This window comes from Zonotrichia albicollis, chromosome 6 (assembly GCF_047830755.1).
Source record: "Zonotrichia albicollis isolate bZonAlb1 chromosome 6, bZonAlb1.hap1, whole genome shotgun sequence".
Lineage (NCBI taxonomy): Eukaryota > Metazoa > Chordata > Aves > Passeriformes > Passerellidae > Zonotrichia > Zonotrichia albicollis.
In genome coordinates, this window is record NC_133824.1 from 9,477,514 (window position 1) to 9,503,319 (window position 25,806).

General features: G+C 38.7%; 1 protein-coding gene across 2 annotated transcripts in view; it reads right to left on the minus strand.

The window, feature by feature from the left end:
- The window catches only part of SLC24A4 (solute carrier family 24 member 4), an 82,568-nt gene that overhangs the window by 26,403 nt on the left and 30,359 nt on the right, over window positions 1-25,806 (minus strand). For both annotated transcript variants that reach the window (XM_074542454.1, XM_005483168.3), the window contains exons 3-9: window positions 6,972-7,048; window positions 5,698-5,772; window positions 3,794-3,878; window positions 2,987-3,090; window positions 2,192-2,266; window positions 1,182-1,207; window positions 437-490 (exon numbers count right to left, since the gene is read on the minus strand). In XM_074542454.1, coding sequence (XP_074398555.1) covers window positions 437-490; window positions 1,182-1,207; window positions 2,192-2,266; window positions 2,987-3,090; window positions 3,794-3,878; window positions 5,698-5,772; window positions 6,972-7,048 — 496 coding nt within the window. The remainder of the gene's footprint in view (window positions 1-436; window positions 491-1,181; window positions 1,208-2,191; window positions 2,267-2,986; window positions 3,091-3,793; window positions 3,879-5,697; window positions 5,773-6,971; window positions 7,049-25,806) is intronic.

A 25,806-nucleotide genomic window follows, 5' to 3' on the forward strand; every position in this document is an offset into this window, starting at 1 on the left:
GGGACACAACAGAAGATATCAGTAAACAACCTGGTATGAGATGGTCTGAAGACAAATACATGCTTAGCACTCTATCTAATGTTCCTTGACCTCCTTCTCCAGGGAGTACAAAATATGTGTAAGAGCTGACGTGATGTGTGTTTACAATCCAGAGCATCCTGCAAACTTTTTATATACCTTTGTATAAATGGTATCTTTCTCAACTTTTTCTGAAAGTCACTTTACCTCTGTGCACTATGAAAAGGATGCATGAAAGTATTTGCTGCTGATAAAGCACAAACCTGGAATTAAACTCATTAAGCATAAAACCCAACAGATCTAATACAGAAACATGACTGGCTGTATTGCCCTCAGATAGGAAGGCCAAGGACAAAACAAGACCAAAAGAATGATGGTCAGTTAACATGTAAAGGGTACAGTAAGGATAAGTACTTACTTCATGATAAGTATGTAGAATGAATACATAATGATGAGTACAAGGCTTTCCCACCTCAAAAAGACAGAAAGAAGGGTTAGAAGGCCATTCCAACAGCTGTATGCTTTACAAGTTTTATGTAGGAGTGTGCCTTAAACATCTGGTACAAGTTCACATTTGTGCACACAGGACTCACATCATTAAGATTTAGATGGTGTCTCAGCAGAATGAGAGGGGAAGCAGACTCTCAAGTTTCAATAAACATGCAAATAAACTGCAATGCATGTATTTCAGAAATGTGCTATGCAGACTGAAACCACAGCTACCCTCTGAGCATCGTAACGCCAAGGCCTTTTGCAATTCAGTGCTGAAGCACAGGCCAGGCACTCAGAGCATTGTGAGAAGGTGCCTATGATCCTCCACTAGGATTCCCTTTGGAGTGCTCACTGGAACCCCTGGCATCCCCACAAATGTTAGCAGTCAGAATCAGAGCATAAGAGTTTTGGTTACCCGCTCTGCACATGGCAATCTTGGGGCCTTACACAGAGCCCATGTACTTCCTTGATGTTTCCTGGTTCTTATACTTTCTTTCAGCTTTCCATGACCATCATAAAAACTAAGCCCAAACCAAACACATAGGATTTCCTAAGTGTTCAATCCAGCTTATACTCAGTGTGAGGAATGAAAGTCAATTACACTACAACTCTATTTACTGGTGAGCCTCATGGCAAATACAGGACCACATGGAATAATTGACCCAACTTACCATTCTATTTTCTCATCATATATGAACTAGAAGAGGGGGAAAAAAGGAAAGACATAAATTGACTATCTCAAAAAACTGTCATATTTCTTCACAAATATCTGCTATATCTAGACAGATCTACTCAAGTTTTGACCCTTTCTAACCAGAACTTCCACTGTATGGATTGTGCTGCTCACAAAACACAAACCTTGTGAGCAAGACCCAGATCCCTGTCAGTGGCTATTTTAAGAACTATTAAGGGAATGGTGCAAGCATGTGAAAGACACATATGCACTCACGTACCTACATGCTATGCTGTGCAAATGACAGCAAAGTCACTTATTCAAAAAAAACTTAACTCTTGAGTCCTTCTAACAGCTAGACCAGTTGCAGCAGAACAGCAGGCATTTTACTTCTCTTGGATCAAGTGATTATACAGATTTTACTCCATCCTGTGTAACTGCTGGTACTGAATACACAGCTAATGATCTGCTTGTATTACAAAATACAGACTAAGTGGATTCTTCCCTGCCTTGCCACCAGACACATTAATGTGTACATTCAGGACCTACTGTACTGCTCTAGAGGAACAAAGTGGTATCTCACCTGTGCTCTACATGGAAAAACTTAGCCAGAATCAGAAATAAAATTACTGTGTAGAAGCAAGAAACAGCCACCTTCTCTATTTAAAATAGATGAGTAGCTCAAAATTTTTCATCTCCACATCAAGCAGTCTCCTTGGCCTGAGGAGAGTGCTATCTGCACTGCATAAGAGTATCCTACTAGCCTGCAGAACTTTACAAACCCTAGGGGGACATAATGAATGGACACTGATGGACATGGTGGGCACCTATTCCACGAGGCTGTATGAAATTTTTGTATTTATACAACATTGAGGAGCTCAGCTCTCACTTCCAGATGCCACTACAACTAGCTAAGAAAATAATTATTTGCCAGTGTGTATAATGAGCAGGCTGGTCCACCAAAAATTCAAGCAATGAAACACAGTAACTGATAAGAGAGCTACTTACCACAATAAGTACAATCACTGATATTGTGTAGTACACAGAATCCCTGAACACAGCCCACTGGGTGAGACAAACCACCTGAAAAACACCACACCTTCAGCCAACAAAAATATGGGATTTCAAAAACAGACAAATAATAGCCCCCATCTTAAAATAACTTAGGTGGGTGAGCAGAATAATTATTATTACTAGCAACAATTCTGAAAAATGCAGTTATACACTACCATTACCATCCACCAGTCTGTTAGACAATGGATCTATAATAGGCATCAGTAATAAAAATAATATAGAAACTTCCATTATTGAAATACATTTCTTACTAATGATACTTGACTTGGTCATAATTTCAATTGTAAAGTAAAATTCATTGTACTACAGTTACACAATTGTTCCTTGTTCCTGTGGATATACTGGATATACTTACTACCTGAAAAAAATATGATAGACAATTTAATCATCTATTGAGTAAATGGAGCAAATCTCATGCTTGTGTCCCAGATTCTTTGACTGTCATCAGTACAAGGAAGGATCAGCAAATGCCAATGATCAGTTGATCGTAAACACAGGACTGTATTAGGACCAGTTTCCTCTGTATGCTACATGTTCAGAGTGCTGACACCACAGCTGAACTTTTTAGAAACACTCACTATTTGTAAAGCATTTGTATAGTCTTTCCAATCTTTGAGGTTATTCACAATGCCGTTTTTGTCTGTGATTTTGTCCTTTTTTTAACATATGCTCATGGAAACCTCTAAATTGTAAGCAACTGAACTATATAAAGACAAGTATCTTACTAACCTGTCCTGCAAACAGTCCACAGACACCAACAATGCAGAGGATATTGAAAACTGCTGAACCAACAATGGTCCCAACTCCTACATCTCCATGAGTGATAAATACACCTGCAGAGGGAGCAAAATATACATAACTACCTATGTCATTTAATTTTAGGTTGCTCAGAACATGTACTACTTGTGAAGAAGAGACCGTTTCAAAGATTACCCAAAACATGTTTCATAATTAAGGCTCACTTCTCTGTGTAATAATTTGGTCTTTTAGTCTAGCTAGCTGTGGCTTAGAACCTTTACATATATACTTTTAGTATCATTTTAGTAAATGATTTCTCAACTAGTTAGTTCAACAGTAAATTCTGTTTCACAGCTTAGTTCTCAGCTGTCACATCCCTCAGCCTGCAGGCCACGCTGCTCCTGGTGCAGCCCAGGATACAGCTGGTTTTCTGGGCTGCAAGTGCACACTGGCTGCACAGCGACAGATCATGCGAGCTCATCTTCTAACACCCCCAAGTCTTTCTCCTCAGGGCTGCTCTTAATCTATTTCCAAATATATCAAATTACTTCTCAAGGGACTTCAATAAATCTCTTCTTTGGCGTCCTGTGCTCAGAATCAGACATTCCTCTCTATGTTTTGAGAGAAGACTCATAGTTTCATGAGATATTTTGAGTAGTTAATGATACCATGAACCACAGACTAGCTGACAGTTGCAATTGCTGATTATAAATTGTCAGAAGAACAGGTACCTGTGCTTAATCTGCTGCTGATTTTTTAACAGCAGATCTCAAAAAAGCTTGTGTGTGGGCTCCATACCTATAACAGATGCAAACAGTTCTGGGGTGGAGCTCCCTGCTGCCATGAATGTGGCTCCAGCAACATCTTCACTCAAATGTAGTTTCTAGAAGAAAACAATTGGTAATTTCAGCACTGCTACTGTATTCACATTGTGGACTTCTACAGTTATGTACGTAAATGAATAGTCAATTGTGGCTTACATGGAGCTGATTAAAGAAATGCATCTCTGCAGATTCAAAAGGACTGTAAACATATCAAATTGTTTTCATTAATTTACTTCTGTAACTCTAAACACAGTCATTCAATTCCCCAACTCCTAGGGCTTCTAAAATTCAAAAATGAAAACTTGTAACAGAAAAATGCAACCTTTGTGAATAAATCCTACAAACAGCAGGCTGGATTCTGGCTTCACTTTTCAACTGTGTTAATCAAAAGTGAGTCCTCTGCTGACACAGATAAAATTAGTCCAGTTAGACACAGAGAGAGCTGGGCATGGTAGAGAGATCTATTTTTATGATGGTGTCTCTTAAGCTTTAATAGGATATAGGTAACTTAGAGTTCTCAGACCAGCAAAAACACGCGCAGATGCACAAGTGGGCTGCATCACTTTAGCAGTCTGAAGATCTTTCCCTTGAAGCACATTTTTATGAAGGAATTTTTTTCCTTTTTGAGAGTCTCTTCAATCATGTTTAGTAAACTGTTTTTCTTTCAAGGATATAAAAGTAACTAGGGACAAAAGGAGAAGTGAAAAAATCCTGTATTTTTCAAGCAGTTTGCCTGAAAACATCTTAAGCTGATAACAATGGCATCCTCCACTTCTTGACAAACAAACACAAATATGATCTATTACCAGTCATACTGCTGCAGGAGCACAAACCTAAATGTGCTATCTGAACTCTTGGTAGCTGTTCAGATGTTCAGCAGAATGTGAGACAAAATGTAAAGATTTTATTAAGGATCAGTAGCCAGTAATTGGTACAACCAAAGTGTAAAGATTTTATTAAGGATCAGTAGCCAGTAATTGGTACAACCAACTAATATAACTTAAATATGGTGTCTAAGGTGCATGCTGAATACTGAACACCTGGAAAGATCCCAATTGAGTATTTTAGTGTTCCCTTATTATTCTATTTGTTCTTCTACTGATGAGTGTAAGCTTATAACTCTGAGTAAAACCAGCAGGTATTTAGTACATTTAGTAACAGGAAAAGAGACTTTTAAACTAGCTACAAAAAAAAAAAAACAGGAGTTTTTCAGAACATGGTCACTCTTAGTTTTGTTTAAAAGCAAAGGTGGAGATTTTCATTTTGTGTTTAAAAAGGATTTAAAATCTACATCTGTATTATGTATTTATTTTGTTCACCAAAATCATACATTTACAAGCCCTGTCACAATCAACTCAATTAGAATCCTAAAAGTAATTTTGCAAAGTCCTCTCAAAATTAGGTAAAGCCATTATTTTACTTTTTTTTTCTTGCATAAAGGATTTTTATTCTGAGTCCATATCCAAGGTAAATACTTTTCTCACAGATTTTCCCTTTTTTCCACTTATGCCAGGACCATGTATACTTCCTTTCTCCTTGCTGACATGGTGGCAGATGTGCAATAAGATTTGCATAGCCACCACAATAATTTTTCTATCTATGATATCTTTCCTCAAGTTACTTTTCAAAAAAGGAGTACAATAATAAATCCAACCCATCCATAACCCATATCTCTTCTAGTTACATGCCTCAGGTATTTAAGAGTTGGGTTTGCCATCCAATCTCATTAAATCTTTTGATTTTTTTTTTCTTCTTCAGTGTGGCCAGAGAAACAGGTGTGCACAGAACACTGGTTCATTTTTTTTAGTGGGAAATAATATATCTAAGTAATATTCTCTAAATAAATCTCTAAAAGAGTGATAATTTTTTTTAACATACCTCACAAATTTTCTCTAAGGATGGAACAAAGAAGTCATCACATACTATGGCCAAAGCGTAAAACATATAAAGAGCCTGTAAAGAAAATACATTCAAGGAATAATTTAGATTTTTCCTGTAGAAGAAAAAAGGAAAAAAGGTAATGGTACCTTTATTCAAACTAGCAAAAGTATAGCTTCACTTTTTATTTCATTCCAAGTTAAAATCTTCCTGTTGATAAATTTACAACATAAAACCAGATTTTTGAATGTAAGATCTCATTTGGAACATTTGTCAGACCCTAAAATATGAAAGGTACCACACTTTAAGAGAACAGGATGCCACAACACATGTCATTTAATGAAAAGTAACAGGTAAAGCTACAAAGTTATGAAGTCATCTTCTGTATTTTTAACTAATTATCAAACCAAGTAATTATATAGAAAGTAAAATCAGGCCGATGAACAATATTCAGGAAATATTTACACCTACAAATAAAAGGACTCTGGCCATGGATCACCGCACGAAAATGCTTACAAATGATCCTGGTTCCCTGCATAGGTGTGATTTTCCCACTGTGATATGCAGCTTTATGTGCTGTGCCCATGCAGTGGGCTTGATCCTGCTGCTGTCCATCAAACAGAACTCCTTTATACTTTACTTTCCCTGAGCTGGGAATGAAACAGTAGCCTGCAGACCTCACTTGCTTTGTTTTTTAATACAAGAGAAAATAAAATTCCACATTATATTTTCTATATTTCTTCAGGGTGGCTTTAGGGCTTTTTAAATTATAATTACATCTGTTGCATAGAGGCACAAGAGAAAAGAAAGAGATTAAAGAAACTTCCACATCATGCTTGATGTTAATAATGAAGGAATCCCATACTCTGTCTATATAATGTGAAATACAAGTCATGTGATCCATTCTGCCAGGATTTTATCTCCAAGAGGATGAATGCATAGGTACTGCAAATTCAGACTTGCATACTTTTCTTAAATCATGGAGTCACAGAATCATTTAGGTCGGAAAAGACCCTTAAGCTCATCAAGCTCAACTGTTAATCCAACAATACCAGGTCCACTACTATACCATGTCCCCAGGGTGTTACCTTTTAAGAAATTGTACTCATAGAGATGTATTAGAAATACTGAAATCAAAGTATTAAAAACTTGCTCATATATACAGAACTCTACATAGTAAGGTCACTATAATAATTAACATGTTATTAAAAAATAAAATAGAATAAGTAACATAAAAGGAAAACAAGAAGGAAGCATGGCAGAGAACAACTTACAGCAATGATATGAAGCAGAATTCCTCCTTGCTGACGTTCTTTATTTGTAAATATATCTTCAGGAAACTCATTAATGGCTGGAAGAAAAACATACTTTTAAAAAAAAAAAATGTACACAGCATGTAGAAACAGAAGAATGAAAAACAGGGAAGCATCTGCAGAAACATATGACCAGACATAAGTGCCTCTTCTGATGTATTATATTACAGCTTGCCATTTCAGAATCTCTTTAGTGCTCTGTAGTTTTGAGACACTGTGTAATCACAGTTGACACTCTTACAGGAACACAGTACAGGATAACTCACAAACTACTGGTCAAGATGCAGCAATCTGCAATGCTTTAATCTATTTTATATATTTTATAAACATTTTAAGACGCCAACAGAAGCACATATGCATGTAATAGCCAAGTAGGTTCCTTGTAGTAAAACACTGCTATATATAGTAATATAGTAATACCTAGTATAAAATATATCATTCCCTCCATGAGAGTGGAATACCTTTCTGGAATAATACTGAAATACCAAAATACCATCAACTGTAAGAACTTATTGTCAGTTACATTAGCTGACAAAAGCGAAATTTTTCAGAGAAGTTACTCCTTACCACATGAAATAATATATAGTAAAAAATTAATAAATACACAAGGCATGTGTTTTTTAATAAATTCTGCCTTATAAAAACTAATATTATCTGAAGTGATTAGTAACTAAAAATGCATTAAGGAAACTTCCATAATGGAAGAGAAGTGGGAGAAAAGACCCAGATCTACAGCTGCTTCCACAATATGGTTGTTCTTATATCACTGGTTGAAATGCCATGCCCCCACACGTGTATTCAGGACATACACATCATTCACACTGCAGCCCCCAGTTTTTGCAGCCCTCTGTCTCCTCCATTCCAGCTGTGGCTGTGAGAACACACAAAGAACAGCAAAGAACAGAGCCCTGGCCTGGGTCTCCAGCAATGAGAACAGGACCCTGCACATGAGGCACATCTTTTCACATAACTGGATGCAAAGGTGTGCAGCTCCCAGCACAGGTGCTTGTGCCAGAAGCACCATGCCCTTACTGCCACCACATGGCAGAAGGAATATATCCCTGTTCCCCATCTCGGCACACCGGATGTGCCATCTGGGAAGCCATTACCTACCTGGGCATCTCATTCAGATGACTGTATATTATTTCACAATATAATGTTAAAAATTTTTAAGGTAGTATAAACTGAAGTTTTAAGAAGCATGAATAAAAATCACCATTTTTCTAATCTTTCTAAGGTGACTTTACTTCTGTGAAATTAATACTAAATAGGAAATCAGAACTCCCGAGGACATCAAAAGTAAGAGCCAGAAAAGAAAAAAAAACTAGTGTAGGCATCTGATCACAAAACAAAAGCAATGCAGCTTCACTACAAACTGCCTTGCTTCCTAGACAGAGATAACAGTATGTTCTGGTGATAACAGCATTCGTAATAAATAACTACTTGTAATGAACACCTGCTTGTCTCACAGAGGTAATAGTAATACTACATGAACTAACATGAAGACAGCTTTTCTCAAAGATAATGCTCCTCTCTACAAAGAACTCATTGTGTGAATTTTTTCTCACAATGAGACAATTCAAAATCTTCTATAAAAGTCAGGAAACAAACAAAGCTCTGGAGCTTGGTAGACAAGATTTCTTTCTTAATGAAACGGCCACCTACCAGTGAGTTCCAAGGTACAGTATGGAATTTTACTGTATAAACGTTTGCTGTCTTTATGGCTTTATTATCCAAATAATCACAGGTTTGGTCTAACAATTATCTACAAATTCTGTATACCTTAGCTACATGCACTGTTCTTTATTTACTAGCTGTATTATGGCTTTAGTATCTTGAACTATTTGTTTTTCTTACCTACTACTGTGATAACCTGGTTTCTCAGGAAAAAGCTGTTTGGATTCCCCTGGGTCCTATTTTAGGCCTGGGAATTCAACACTTAGCTGAAGGGGGCAGTGGCATTCCCTCATCTGTATAAGCTGACAGGGAATATGACATTATCAGAGTTTGAGAGAGCAGTCTGCCCTCGTGGTACATCTGATATGTGTGCACAGCAAGGCACTGCTCTGCTTCACACAGAGATATTTTCTCATGTATGGGAGATGGAGTTATCTGTCTGCCTGAGTGGGAGCTACATCTCCTTGGTTTCTACTGAAAAGAGACAGAACAGATGGGAGAAGGAGATTAAATGAAGAGCAGTACATCTAATGGGGCTAACCTTTGCCAAAAAAAGGAGGGGAACATACACCCATCATCTTAAAACCAGATAGAAATACAGAAATATTTATCCTGCTGGTACTGTTGCAAACTCATGGGTCCTGCAGCTCATCTTACCCAGCACACATCTCAGGAGGAAGGGAGGGCACCAAGAAAGCCAAGTCTATATTGAAATTGCCATCAATCTGTTCCCTCTCTCCAATCATTAAGTGAGTGGGGAAACAAAAGCACCTTCTCCAGTTACGACTTGGAGGGGACGCCACCGCCTTCTTCTCTGAGTCACGGACATAAAAAAATCCTTGCTTATGGCATGACAGAAAGCATGATTCACCTTTGATAAAAAGCTCTGGCTGAGCTGTCTGTGGCTAGAGAGCTATACAAGGCATGCAAAGAGCATGCCTGAGAGCAGAATGCAAGGGCAGCTGCAGAGCATAAGCTCCTGCTTGGCTCTGGAGAGAAGAGCTGGCACGGAGCAGCTGGGGCAACCCCGGCGTGCCCGTGACACCTGCCCTGACGTAGGCTGTGAGCAGATTAATTCTGGGTACCCTGAGAGCATTGTTCCCACATGCCCTACCCATACCCTGACAGGCAGGCTGCCAATGAAGGGAAGTTTCAGAATCCCCTAAGCCTGACAACCATCTCAACAACCACGTGGATCTGTGGTTTTATAACCTGCCTTGACATGTGATTTCTTCACCTTATTAGCAGTTGATTTACTCACAACAAACATGCCAAGTCTTAACACCTGCTAAGTGTTCAAGCCTGCTACAACTCTTAAGGTTCTTCCTGACAGGGAAAATGGTTCTGTAGATTTTTGAAGGCTATGTGCAATCAGCTCTGCCTTTGCAGGCAGGGGGTTAGGCACATGATCTACACCAAAGCTCAATGCCCCTTTTCATGCCTACATCTTTGCTCTTATGTCCCTTCACGCCCTGCCACAGCTACAGATTCCAGTGCCTGCCCCGGCACTCAGGGACTGCTGATCATCAGACTCACACAGAACAGATGTGTAAGGGGATGAAGGATAGACAGAAGAGAGAATTACATACTTCCACTTCTACCCCTTAAATAATCAAATTCACAAGCTAGCTTGAATACTTAAACTTTGTGTCATTTGTTTAAGCACTGCAAACAGCTTTAGGCACCTCTGCCCTAAAGTATATTTCTGCTTGTGGGCAATTCCCTTCCCACATTCCAGATCCTCATCTTCCCCAGGCTTGATGTTGTGTCCATACACCTGTAGTTGTGTCTCAGTGACAGAGAACAAACTCATCACTGTGTGCAGAAGTGAGTTTCTTTGTACCTGCCAAGCGAATGCATGCATCACTACCTGGTGTCAGCAGCAAGATATCAACAGTTTGTGTGACACAAGTTTTGCAGCAGACTTCATGGTACTGCAAATTGCACTAAATTATAATTCCATACTGATCTGCTGCAAGATTTGATTGAACGCCAAAAAATCATCACTCCTTCCAACAGCATCTCCCTGAATGCAAGGACCCTATATAAGCTGAGTTGCAATGAATAGGATAAGTATGTCTTAGAATTAGTCTTGCTTTTAAAACATTTGTGACTTTAGCTGCCCACACTGCTCTTCAAAATCAGGGCACTGGGAAGATTTTGACAGAAAGATGGTTAGCAACTTGGAAAGCATCCTTCCATATTCTCTTTACCATGAATGTCAAAAGGGTCAGTCCCTTGTCATGTTTCACCTATTACTCCAGGTGCTGAAGTGGAACAGTCTCATGAGGACAGCAGTGACCTCTGTACATGTAGGCAGTGTCAGGAAACGACATAACACACTCAGCTAATCCTCTTGCACAACCTGTGCACTGTAAATATTGTGACAGTAATTGTGGACTTGAGAAAAGAATAGCAGGTCGCTTTTGCTCATAGAAAAGCATTGGCTTCAGTTATGTAATGTAGTATTAATACCAGAAACAAAGTCAAACCCTAAGATCTTACCATCACAGTGAAACTAGTTTACTCAAATATAAAATGTGTCATATGGAAGTCCTCCTTTTTAATAGTACTTTCCTAAATTAGATGTAATGGATTTGAATAGTCATTAGAAAATCATATATGCGCCATAGTACATTAAAGTTTTTTGGTTTTTTTTCCACAAGCTAACAGTCCCTTAACTCTAAATTGGCAGTGAAGAAAAATGGTACATTCAGCAATCACATTTAACCATGAAAGCTGGTAACACACAAATCTTAAAAGGACCAAAGAAGAAATAATGAACAGTTCACTGATCATGTCAGATGCCCTCTGGAAAAAGTAAGAATTATCAAGCTTTAAGCTCCCATTCCCATTAGACAGCTGTTTCCAGTTTTCTGTAGCAGGATGACTTGAGGATTTTCCATCAGTTCAGCTTTTGCTGCATAGAAACATAGGCAGCAGTCGTACTGCAAATCAGGAATGGGTTACTCAAAGAAATACACATTTATTTGAAAAATTCTGCAAGGATGCTTCTCTAGAGATAACTCTTGAGTAAACTTGTCTCATGAATTATACCACCTAAGCAACAATAAGGGAACAATAACAATAATCCAAATGAAGAGCAATGAAACTATTTGAAACACCACCCAACTACTTCGAGAGGCATTTGTGCATCCATGTAAAATTGTGTGATGCCAAAGATCAAGTTTTCTATTTGCAGGCAAAGTACCATCTGGAAGGAGGCACACTAAGCATCCTCCTCCATACCCCTCACCTCATAAACAGTAGAATTATGAACAAATTTTATCTCTCTGGTATATTAATTCAATTTACATTGCTCAACCAAAAGAGGACTCCCAAGTGCAATCATATGTGCAATGGAAAAGTAGCAGCTTATGAAGCAAATAACTGACTCAATTCTCAACCATCAAATCCATTTAATATATGATTGTAAAGAATGGTATTATTTATTAAATAGCCTTGAAAATTCTCTGTCATTATGAAGTTATGAAAATGTCTATACAAAACTGGATTAGCTACAATAAAAAGTAAAATTAATAGCTTATTAAATTCTAGACTTACTTTTTTATAAAAGAGAGAAGAAACTCAATGTATTTTGACTCATTAAGTTGATCTCAAACAATGAAAAAGCACATTAAGAATTATCTATCAACCAAAAAATTAAAAGGCATGATGAAATCCCAGTTCATGATCTAGAGGACTCAGTGAGGACCCAAGAATACACAAGCACTGCAATATGAGGACACATCCACACACCAGAGAGCAGCATTTCATGCATTAACCTTTGTGTTACTAAAAAAAAAAAACCACCTCTAAAAGGTTCCCAAGGTTTGAAATAATGTTTTGCTTGGTTTTTTTCTCCCTGGCTTCCAGACCATTTCTGAACTTTTCTAGCATCTTCTCTTATTACCAGTTTTCCACTAAGCATGAGTGTATTCTTCCAAATGCCACCTATGGACCCCAACCCTTTTATTTCACATGTCAGATTCCTAAACCAGGGTGTTAAAAAAATTTTTACCTTCTCCCCTTTTTCACTCACTGACTCATAACTCTGTTTACACTGCTCTGAGCCAAGGCTGGCAAAGCGGCTCAAACACCGCCAGGGTCCAGCACCAGTGCAGCTTTTTCAGATATGACATGCCATTTCCAGGCTCTGGGGGAATAATTCTGGTTCTCAGGACTGAATAAACACCCATGGAATAATGTGAACAGTTTAAATGGTACTACCTCTTGACTGTCCTATGAATTAACTAAAGACGTCAGTTACCAGTAAATAATTGTGTCTTCTACATGGAATTTGTCTCTGCATGGAATTTCTCCTTCTGAGCTTCATACATTTGACACTCCCTCTCCACCTCTCTTTCCTTTTTTGCTTCCTCAAAGTCTATAGCTTCTATGGTCTATAGCATCTTGTTTCATTTGAAGGAGAGAGCTCTTTGGCTGTGTCCTTTTTAAATACAGATAAGAAGTGATGTCCCTGGCAAGATCACTACCTTTTGGAAAAAGGATAATGACTGGATTAACAATCAGTGCTGTGATTCACATAAAAAGGGCAGTTATTAAAAGGTCAGGCAACTTTTCAGCCCTTCAGAAAAGAATCATTCCTTATGTTTTTCACAGGCAAGCCTTCCAGCTGCAAACAAGCTGGAGAATCAAACATCACACTATGAGGTTTTGGTATCCTCAGCTCAAGCTCAACAAGATCTTGTTTAGATTTTTCTTTTACTCCCAGTCAGACTCAAAAATCTCTTCCAGAACTAAAGAATGGAAAGTATTTATACTAATTGCTCAGCCTAATCACTTATAAACTCAGTTTATTCACCTCACAATAACACCAAGAAGATGCTGCTTTGTCTGACATGTCAATAGCATCTTCAAGGGGATTTCACTGCAGGTCTGTTCACAAACTATATTGCCGGGGAAAAATGACAATCTGATTTCTGTAACAATGAGCTTTGAAGTCAGGCAGACAAACTGTAGCATGTCACTGAAAAGATTACAAAAAGTGTAATGTAATTTTAAGACACTGCGGACTAGTGACCCCCTTTGAAATGACCCACTCCATGTGGCAGAAAAGGACACTTCTACACACAGTGGGTATTAACTCCCCAGTTAAAATATATTTTTTAATACTTTAACAAATATTTTTACAGAGTATGCACTGGAGCTGTTCTTAGATATATTGTTGCATTATGCCTAATGAATAGCTTGACAACCAGAGCAGACCACTACCTCTTCCTTGGTTCCCAAAATGACTCTGTCAGCAGGCTGGATACAAGGAACAAGCACCAGAGAAGATGCCCTTGGCAGCTTTCCTCACACTAAAGAATTTCATAGCAGGGAGAAAATCTTCCTTGTGCTGCTTGAATATGCAAGCAAGAGGGATCAGTTAAGTGAATTTAGTCCAAAGGAGAAATCTTTTTTTCTGAACATCTGAAGACCTCATTTGCCACAGGGATGTGTTATTAGTCCATTCTAACATTATTCCATTGATGTCTCGTGAGCAATGGGATCAAAACTGCCCTTCAAAAAGTAAAAGCTGGCTACCAAGGAAGAGCTAATAACAAAAATAATTACATTTAAGAGCAGATATAAATGATGTGATAGGAAATAACATCTTTCTTTATAAAATATCACTGATGCTGCTCCATGAACATCTCTGCTTCAAAATGACTACAAAATTACTTTTCTGGGCAACGAAGTTCCTTCTACCCACCCTTCTTCAGTGAATGAAACTGGGTGATTACTACCTCCTTCCATGTATTGGGGACAGACCTCAAATAAGACAGAATATGGTCTATTACCTGCCAGGTACACCCTCAGTAGAAGTGACAACCACGTTCAAATGGTAAAACCACTGGCAAAATTGACAGGATCCAAGTCAGACCACAGATGAAGTTTGAACTGCTAGTAGCCAGAAAAGCTACCAGGTTACTTGAAAATTGAACCGAACACATGTAGAAAACACTGAGATGAAATAATTAGGCGACCACAAGAGCTGGCACAGCAGCTATCATTCAGAACAGAAGTGCACTTTAAATGAAACTCTGCTATTGTGCCTTCAGTACAGTGAGTGCATAATAATAAGCTTTTGAATCCCTTCTACTTTGGTAAAAGCTTCAGCATGGCTCATTTAAAAGCAGCTGTATTGGCACACACCATTCTTTTCCCCCAAATGCATAGAAAAGGAAACGAAATTTAATACTTAAAATATACCCCATCCAAGTAGGAATTTTAAATCTAGGAAAACTGTGATATTCTTCAAGTTGAAATAGCACAAAAACTATACATGGCTAAGATTCTACCAGGCTAAGATTAAGTTCAACAAACTGCTTTTTTTAGAATCAAATGGGCATGAGATAGCCAAGGAACAGCAGACTTTAAGTCAGGCCTACTAAGACCAGAGAAAGGCATACAATGGGTATGCATGGGTATTGTTTACTTTTCTTACTTAGAAGCTTATCTTTCCGGATATAAAAGGAAAATTATGGAAGGCAGTTGTAAAAAGAACTAATTCAAACACTTATTCCACTCCTGCCAACTTAGATTTGCTTCCAACAGTGAGTTTTCCTGTACTTTGTCCAAAAAACTCCTTTAACCAAGAGGGAATCAGTAAAATTCAAAGATGCTGCACTAAGGCAGAAGCCTTAAGGCCTCTTTGGTGACCTTACCGAGGCCAGAATATCCAAGGCAGTTCAGCACAGGCAAGTCAACATTTCCATGGAACTCAGAAGCCCTATCCAGCCCTTAAAAAAATCAGGCTGTTGAGGCCACGAACTGTGATCTGCTGGTTAATTCGCCAAGTTTTGCCTTTCTCTTGGAAGGAAGCTGAATTTTGGAAAATTATTTTAAGTTGCACCAAATAAGCTCTCAAAACAACCCTCCAACAGTGTTAAAAACCTCTGGATGAAGTCAGGCTTTGAAGTCAAGCACCCATTGTAACTTTTGGTTCCACGTACCCCTTGGTGCTTTGAAAGAATCATTTTCATACAGAAATGAGAAGCACAATAGTTTTTCCATGTGAGCCACGCTTGTGGTATAGCCAAGTCTCATTACTTCTTTGTAAAATATATCATATTTGGTTTTTTACTTTTTCTGAAACCACGGTCCTGAAATAGTGCAATTATGTAAGAACATCAGCTTTCACTTAAAAAAAATCCTGCGTGTAGCTTTGTGCTTGTAGAAGAGGGCACAAGCCCAAAAACCTAAAAGATTTACAAAACCCAGAAGACAAACAAAAAAAGAGACCCAGACTTGTTGTTCATCTTTTAAACAAACATCACAATTTTGTAGGGCCAGGTTTACACTTCTTGAGCACACAGGATTACTCGCATTACTTCTCAGTTCACATGTTTTAGCTCAAAGTCACAAACACATGAGAGTTCCAGCACACAGTCTCTGCTCAATAATAAGAAATGGCATCAACACATTTCTTATGCCACAGATGAACAATCTGCTTCACCATTTTCACATAGGTAATCCCATCCAAGGAAACCAAGACTCAACCCTCTAGCTCCTATATCACAATTCATTTACTGCATAAATAACTTTTCAAATGGCAGATTTGCACAGTCCTCCCCAGACAGCATCCCTTGGAGCACTCTGTCATTAGTCTAGAAACTCAGTGAGAAGCTGTAAACAGTCATGCAGTACTTCAAGAAAAATCTCTTTTAAGTTCTAGCCTCTACAATATATTTCAATATCCTCATATTTGATATGAAATCTGGTAAGTAAAAACCAGCTTCGTGGAAGATCTGGAGATTTCCACATACTAATACTGCCTACTAAGCAGCACCGGAGATTTCAGGAAGGGAAACTGATTTATCTCCTAAATGCATAGTAGTTATTCCAGTATAAAAGTCATATTGATGTAGATTAGAGGCAAACAGCAGAGAGTCCACTACTGGAAAGTAGTAAGATAAACATTAAAATAATTTCACAATCCAACATTACAGTCCTTCTCATGCTGCCTCCAATCACACAGAATGCTACTCCATGGCTATTTGGTATCTGTAAATAAATGTTGCAATAAAGCTCATATCAATTCACAGAAAGAAGGAGAGGCAAACTACTCAGAGCAATGCTAGATAAAGGGGAATGCAAGGCCAAAAGCCACTAAAGTGAAATGAGCAAAAGGAAGGAAATAAGGGGAAAAAGGTACATCAATTTAGTAATGTCACAGCCCAATCATGAAAGATCTGTACAGGCTTTTTTTAGACCTCAGAAATGAAGTGTAGAAGAAAGTACAGTCAAACAACACACACACCCCTCTCTTTAATCCAGCCAGCTCAGATACCATTAACAGAGGAACTACTGTCACACAAGCCTCAGCTCATATGGCACAAGCCCAGCTGGAAGCCTGGATATATAGGTCATAGCTGGAGCTCCTGCTTCACTGCTGCTGGTTCTACAAATAGCTCCTCTGAACTCAGGTATTTCTCCATTTCCGCACAAATCCTCAAGCTGCATGTCTGGAGTGTTGCTTTGTAAAACCAGGCATCCCACTGTTACTGCATGCATGCACGCTCTTCTCAAGCCCAAGCAGCCATCAATAGTGCACACAATTTAAACAGTGCCAGCAGTTTTCATTTCTTTGCAAACACCACTGCCTGACAAGCAAATTGATCAGTTCTCCCCACCTCATTCTGCACTGGTTTACTATTCAGTCTGCATACAGACTATGAGGTACCATTCTGCAGAAAATCCCAAACCAACATATCAAAAATGTATTTGCACCTGATAGATACTCACAAAAGGCTTAGCAGGCACCAAACTATATTGTCCAGCCTTGAGAAGCAAGAAAGGTACATCTACCTGGACCATCAGAAAGGCGCCATGGGAAGTAATTAGTCTATAAATATCACTGAAGTAACTACAAAAATAAAGACAGGGAATTATGGAGTCTCAGAACATGGTAGGAAAAGAATCAGCATCTGAAAGCTAATGAAGGCAGAGAAAAAACTCAGTGAAGTATATGCACTAAACTCTCAACAAGAGGAGCAAGAGGAAAATGACATACTTATCTAATCACACGAAACAGTAGCACATATTTTGGTCCTATATTATAAAGCACTTTCTAAAGCCATATATGTGAAATTAAAAAACCTCTCAGAGCAACATCCAAAATTTTCTTAAGAAACATCACACCAAGATGGTGCCTGCAAAATACATGTAGAAATTGCTCATTCAAAGGATGCTTTTGAGTCTAGTCTAAATAAGGCAAGTCTCCTGTGTTAGCCACATCAACACTCTGCAGTGCCATTCAAGGAATTTAAACATAAAGCTGCAAAATATACAGATTGCTTTCACTTCTGCCCATGTAGGAGCAACACTGCACTACTCTTCTGTCTTAAAATAAGCTTGTATCATCTTCATCTCATTACATCACATGGTTCAGAAACTGGTTTTGCTCTTTTAGAACTAGTTTAGGTGAATTGAAGAGGAAATCGTATCCTCCTAACATATATCAGAAATACATATATATATATATATGTGCTGTGTATGTTTTGTTCACATTCTCTCTATAAGGATCTATTTAGATTTTCCTCCATCAGTTAGGAGAAAAAACCCCAACATGCACAAATAAGGCGGTTCCTTGTATTCCAGCTGTGCACCAGAAAACAGAGACAGTCATAAAAAGAAATCTGATAGAATATGGCTGCAGAAGCAGAAGTTGGCTGAAAGAGTGGTCAGAAAATGAAGAAATGTGGACTAGGACAGTGAGTACTTAAAGACAACAGAGCCTCACCACAAACTTCATTTGCTTTCACCTGATGTAAGACAAGCAGTGCCTCTGATCAATTACATCTCATCTGTCCAGAGAGCCAGACCTAACATTTCAAAACTTCTTTATATGCCTATTTTAGCTTACTAAATCTATTAACTTTAATTAATAGTGTCATTGTAACTCCCTTCAACAGCTTGGCACAAGGTAGCTGAAGAAGACATCAAGGTGACTGACCCGCTTGTGTATTTCAATTTACCTGGGATCAAGGGTTTGCAAACACCAAAGGACGCTACCAGATGAGTACCATTTTTCTAGTCTTCTGTTCTGTGAAAATTCTTCTTCTGCTACTCGAAAAACAACAAATACTGGGCATAAAATCTTGCACCTGGTCTGTGAAACAGTAAGGCCTGATAACCTGTTCTTGCTTAATAAAGGATTATGCCTTTTAAACTCCTTAACTTGAGCATGGCAGGGCTTTGATTCCAGTTGGCCAGCCTGTCAGAAAGCAGCAGTTAGTGCTTACTTCAGCACCTCTCATCAGCCACTAACACAATCACTGCAGTCATTCAATCACTGAGTGAAGCCCTTGTGTTCCAGCGCAGTTTCTCATCGATGTTAAACTATTCGAGATAGATCATTCAAATTAATTTTGCAGCGAAGACACAAGCTGAATGACAGAACATGATTTCCCCAACTGCATGGTGTGATTAATGCCACAATTGGGAATGATATGTACCAGTTTGATTTCCAGCAGTTGTTCCATCCACTAGAAAAACCTCTTCCCATTCTTACAATGAAAGCATATATTGTGGTTTAATACAAGGCTGGGCAGCTAACCAAGTAACAGCTTGTTTTTATCAGTTTGGTTTTTTTCTTCCTAAATTTAACAGTTGGGAGACTTTGAAATGTGTCTGCAGATGAATCAACAGCTTAAATGGTTCAGTGAGCAAAATAATTTTATGGGGGGTTTTTTTGGTCAACATGGGAATTTTAACATATTTGCACTTTGCAGACATAAATTAGAGTAAAACTCATTTCAATTTTGGTTCCCTTTAAATCTCATTTCCTAACCACATTTTTGCTGAAAAGCTAATATTGAAATTAAGAAGCATAGCTCTACAGAAGTTAATGGAGCTCTGCTGATTTACATCAGTTTGAGATTCCAGCCCACATATTTTGCTTTAATTAGAAAGGTACAGAGGCATAAACAGTGCAAACATTGTAAGTGCATGATGTCGCTCTCAAGTTTGAGTTCAGAACTAGACAAAAGAATCCTAAAGAAGAAAAACTGTTTGGATTATACATTTCAAAAAAGAAAAAGTTTTTATGGTGAAACATAACTACATGGCACAAATCAAGGACCTAGATTCCATAATGGGCTGAGTGCTCCGTCCAAGTACGGTCATCAGCACAAATCCAGCCCACCAGTTACTGAAGTTCCTACTAATATTGGTCTCATTTGAATTAAACTACTTCTTTTTAGAGTCAGGCACCTATTTAACTACTCTGATAAAGTTCCTGTGAAAAGACATACTTGCCTTTGCAGCTTATTTCACTTAATTCAGTTCAAGCTGTAACTAAACAGTAAAACCCCATTCTGCTAGACTACAGCACTATTTACACTGAGAAATAATTATACTTTTATATTATACCAATGATATATTACATATATACCACTGGTAGGAAAAACAAAATTCTAAATATTGAGAAACATATGTTGACAATTTAGCCATTATACTCAACGGCATTGGTTCCCTTTTTGCAATGAATTCACACCATTAATATTTCAAGCAGCTACACCAGCAGCACAGACTGTAGAACAAAGCTGAGCTAGCACACAGGCCATAATGTTCAAAGCTATAATGTAAGGCTTTCTACACAACTGAGAGGGAAATAGCACCAGACACCAGTGTCAGACTGGGCTCCTTATTCCAGTCTTTCAACCTAGGCATGGTGGGCCATGCTCTGCTACCTGCTTGGTGAAGCAGCAGCAGCCCTGGAATGCTCCCAGCTACTCAGACACTAATAAAATGTGATGCCCCACCCAAGGTAAATATCTCAGAAAGCAACTGGAACACGACCCCTTAAGGAAGGAAGGATAACACCTGAGAGTTAGAGAATTTCAGCCACACCTAGCAACACACAGGGAGAGCAGCCCAAGCTAGGCCTAACCCCTATTACTCAAGGGATGAAGCGGCACTTAGGAAAACAATTGCCAGACTGAACTAAACTCCATCATTTGTGGAAGTCACAGGAGACCACCAGAGGACTCAGATGTATGTGGTGTTTCACGATTGAAGAGGCCTGCCCTGTTTTTTGGGTGTGACACACCACACTTAAGACTGGGCTGTGAATTATAAAAATGTAAGGATATTGCACATTCTGATATGCACAGTAATAACTGCAGACCTTTACAAATACCACCCATGTTATAATGACAGAAAAGGCTGCAGCCAAGGAAGAGTGATGGGGTACTGTCCACAAGGCTCCTCTGCCAGCTCACTGAGCAGGAAGAAATTTGGTAGAAGACCTGAAGAAGGCACAGCTTCCAAGGAAAGGAGGGTGGCACAGCTGTGCCAGCGGGCTGAGGAGGTGTCAGTGGCAGCTGGAGGAAGCTGAGGAGCAGGTAATTGCCTAAAATTAACATGTAAAGAGGGAACACTGTACCATGAATAACTGACATGAACAATCAAAAGATGAGTAGAACCTTCCCCTATTAATAAATGCAGCCACATAAAGGCATTAGAACATTGAATAGCCTTCCAAATAAAGCACTGGTATAGGTATTGACTGAAAGAGTGCTGTAGGAAAACTAGATACAGGATACAAAACAATGTTAATGCCTACAGAAAAAAACAACAAAACCACAGTCTTTATTAAGTCATAATTTTCCACACATCTGATATGCAATCATACACTTATTTTCCCACAAAAAACCTGAGCAAAAACAACAGCAAAAATCCAAGACAAACCAAAAAGAAAAAAAAAACCTCCAAAAAACAAAACAAACCATAGCAAAAAACCCCAAAAGCAATAAAACCAGCCCAACCTCTTCCTTCCTCTCCCACCCCCTCAAAAAACAAAAACAAAGAAACAAACCCAAAAGCTCACCCCACTGGCATAGCTCTGGGTTAAGGGACACCGGAGGGAAGTGTTTAGAGGAGATTCCAAAACCAGTTTATATGCATTTGACTTAAATGTCAGATGCACTTTAAATAAGCCTTTAAACACCACCATACTGACATGCTAGAGACATGAAAGTGAGATCACAACCCTGTATAAATTAATCAATAAATAATCCAAGTTATAGCCTAATTTTGCAAAGAACTTCTCACTTTTCAAGTCCAACAAAGTAGAGCTGCTAAACAGTATGCACAAAAGTCATCCTATCATTATGGAATGTTCTCCTTGTTAAGAAAAAGATGAACAAGTGGATTATCTTTACAGCATTCTTAAAATTAATTATTCCAAATACACTATTTGTAAAATTTATGTACACAGTAACACAACAAAGCACAATAGTTAATGTCATAAAACCAAAAATAAATCATAGAGAACACTATTAAGGATTAAGAGATTATTGATAAAGTAATTGTTGCATGAGTAAAAGGTTTTAACAGCAAAAAAAAAAATCACAGAATATTCTGAGTTGGAAGGGACCCACAAGGATCACCAAGTCCAGCTCCTGGCCCCACACAGAAGCATACCCAAGAGTCACCCCATGTACCTGAGAGCACTGTCCAAACGCTTCTTGAACTCTGTCAGGCTGGTGCTGTGACCGCTGCCCTGGGGAGCCTGTTCAGTGCCCAACCACCCTCTGGGTGAAAATCCTTTCTCTGATATCCAACCTAAACTGCCCCCAGCACAAGTTCAGGCCATTCCCTCAGTCCGGGCACCACAGGGAGCAGATCAGTGTCTGTCCCTCCTCTGCCCCTCACAGGAAGCTCCAACTGCAGTGGGGTCTCCCCTCAGTGTCCCCCAGGCTGACCAGACCAAGTGCCCTCAGCCGCTCCTCACACGGCTTCCCCTCAAGGCCCTTCACCATCCTTGTGGCCTCCTTTGGACACTTTCTGACAGTTTCAGGTCTTCCTTGTATTGTGGCACCCAGAACTGCCCCCAGGGCTCGAGGTGAGGCCACCCCAGTGCAGAGCAGAGCAGGCGAATCCCTGTTGTCATCTTACTGCAAAAGTTCCCATTCCTTCTTGGTGATTTCTCATGGACAGCTCCTCACAGCACTGCCTCCTTTTTCACAACACAGCCAAAAAAACTCCAGCTCTCTCTTCACCCAGCTAACCCACTCTTTTATAACACTCATCCTCACAGGACACAGCTGCGGCCTGTTAAGGGCAGGCCTGTTCCGAATCTTTGGGGATTAGTACAGCTGCAACTCCTCAGGGGTGAGATTACCTTCTGCACTACCTTTATTTTCTTGCATTCTACCCCTCCAAAAGTCCCCTCCCTTGCCTGGTTGGTGATGCTGGGCCTGAAGCATCCCAGGACATGGGTGGCCCCTCCTGACTCGTGTCCAACTTGCCATTGACCCCCAGGTGCCTTTCCACAGTGCCAGCTCTGCACCATATCATTCCTGTATGTGCATCCAGGGCTTTCAAAGAAGAAGAAATCAAAGACTTTTTATGAAGACACAAAGAGCTAAGAAAGAGAAGACTGAAACAAGTGCAGAACATACAGAGGGAAATAGAGAAAACTAAATGAGGAGTGGGAAATTACACAAAACGTGCACAGTAAGGAATAATTACTAAGAGGCAAAATGCTGTTTTTGACTGAACATTCAGGGATGTGCTAATGAGACGCAAGGACATCCAGGAAGAAAAGCCTAAAGATCTGAGAACAGAAAAATGTGTGAGAATCAGACACAGATACTCACACTTGGAAATTAACCATCTAAGAAGCGATGATTGAAACAAGCAGAGATGAAGATGTTATAAAGAAGGCAACAGAAGGAAGAAACATGAATTACGCCTAAAGAAAAATAAAAAGGAGGGCAAGTAAACCACTAGTAAAGCACAAGGTATCCAACAGAGCATGACACCAAAGAAGATAAGCAAAAGGAATAAACAGAGTGAAAATAGTATCAGCAGAAATACGCAGACAGATGAAGAACTGTCCCAATGATCTCACTAAACACAGACAAAGAAATCCCAATTACCCCACATATTTCATTAGGAGTGAACCTATGGGGGCCACAGATGTTAAAAACATTTTAACCAAAACACCAACATGGTAACTCCCATCAAAGAACCCACAAAAATAAGTAAAGAGTCTGACTGAACAGTACCAGTTAGGTAAAACCTGCAGTTCAGCTCAGATGATCAGAAAGACTTCAATAATTTCTAATAGTGATTTCTAAAATACAGTAAATTAAACCCAGCAGTACTTAAGCCCAATTATTTTCACAGTGGCTTTTACCTGAAACATGACTGCACATTTTGGCCCAACTCTTAAAATTTTTCCCTAGACTTTAGAAACTTTTCTGTGCCAAAATCTAAATTACTTGTTGGCTGATGATGAAGACACAAAGAGGTTTTGCAGCTTAAGACTTGGTAAATAATAGTGTCTACATCAAAGGATGAGCTACAAAAATACCTTCCTTGTTATTAAACATGCCAGTAAGATTAAGGAATACACTTCCAAGACATCTACTGAAATGTAGGAGATTAAATAATTTAGACATTTGTTAGTTGGGCTTGCAATTACTTGAATTTTTGTAAAAACTCAGTTAATACTATCAAATAGATGTGTGCCAGCTGTGTTTTTCTAGTTTTACTAAATGTGTCTATAGCACTTATGTGAGTGCATTATTTAGGTGATTTTGATGAAAATATTACAAACTTTAGTGGTACCAAACTTAACAGTCTCAAGATTTTGCCTTATAAACAAAAATTCAGGAAAGGAAATAAAAACACACTCCAGTGTAAGTATATACTGTGCAGAGTCACAAAATAGCCATTGTGATCCCAGAGAAAATATTATTAGACATTGTTACATTTCATGCTTTGAAGGTTTAAACTCTATCAAGTCCAAGACTATCTGATCCTGTTAGCATCTGCCTTCCCACCAGCAAAAGAATCACTGAATTGCAGAGGCAGAAAACAATACTGTTTTTCATCAGGTGGACTGAAGCAGACTGACTACACCAAGTGAAAAACGGAGCTGGATGAAGGGGAAGCATGCTCCATTACCTGGACACAACACTGTGGATCTAACAAGAAATTCCATTAAGAACATATTTGAAAGTTTTCAAGTAACAATTCTAATGTGCCAATTATCTCAGAATACAATTGAAAACATCATGTAAAGCAGAATAAATATCTCCATCTAAGAAGCTGCCATACTGACATTCTTAAGAGTTCAGCTCCCAGTATTGCATGTAAAGAACCAGAATCTCTGACAGAAAAATCAAGGTTCAAGTTTAGTCCCTCACTACTTCTACCATTATCTTTTGAGAGAATCTGGAATAAAAAATAAAGTGCCAATATATAGTTTATCTTCCAGAGGAAGCATTAACTCACTAGGAATAAGAGCTGCAAAGCTTATGTATTACAGCACCACCTGGTGTGGATTGCCATGGATACAGATTTTGAGCAGACAAAACCTACCAGGTCATTTAATTTACGTGTCAACCAGTGCAGAATACGTCACTGTAACATACATTTTGTGCTTTTAATTCTGTTTATCACTTGTTCTGGAAGACATAATTCGTATCTAATCAGATTTCTGAGCAGTATTTCATGTAGAACTAGCAAACAAAATTCCAGTCACAAGACTGATAATTCAGTTTTAATTAACAAATAAGCTGTTCGTGAACTCCATGACTTCCCACTTCATGGTGACTGTCAAGCATGCAAGACAACACACCACTATCTTCTTAGAGATATAAGTTGATAAGTGCTGCAAGCAGAAAAATGTAAAATCTCCATGTGAAAATGTAAGGTGGATTAGCAAAGATCAAGATACAAAGCAGCATGACCCCTCAAATCCTATGAGAGAAGATCTTTCTATCAGGTGATGAAGGGGCATTCTGCTGAGATTACACAGAGGATTACACAGCACACTTAATTGCATTGTGCTTACCTGTTTACATGCTTAGCTGCTCGGCAAGTCATAAAAGATAAATTAATACTTGAGTTCTTCTATCAATGTTAGGACAGACAGCCTTAGCAAAGAAGGTCAGAACACACTAAAATGTCTCAAGTATGTCATAAGTATTTGGTACACAGGTACACAATGCATTGCTTTATAAAGTACTCCATTTCCCATTAGCTTTCTCTGCTAAAAAATAAAAGTTACTGTAGGACACACATAACCCAAAAAGCAAAAGGCCTTATTTACATCTTCTGTTGTCATACATGACAAAGTGCATGGAATTAA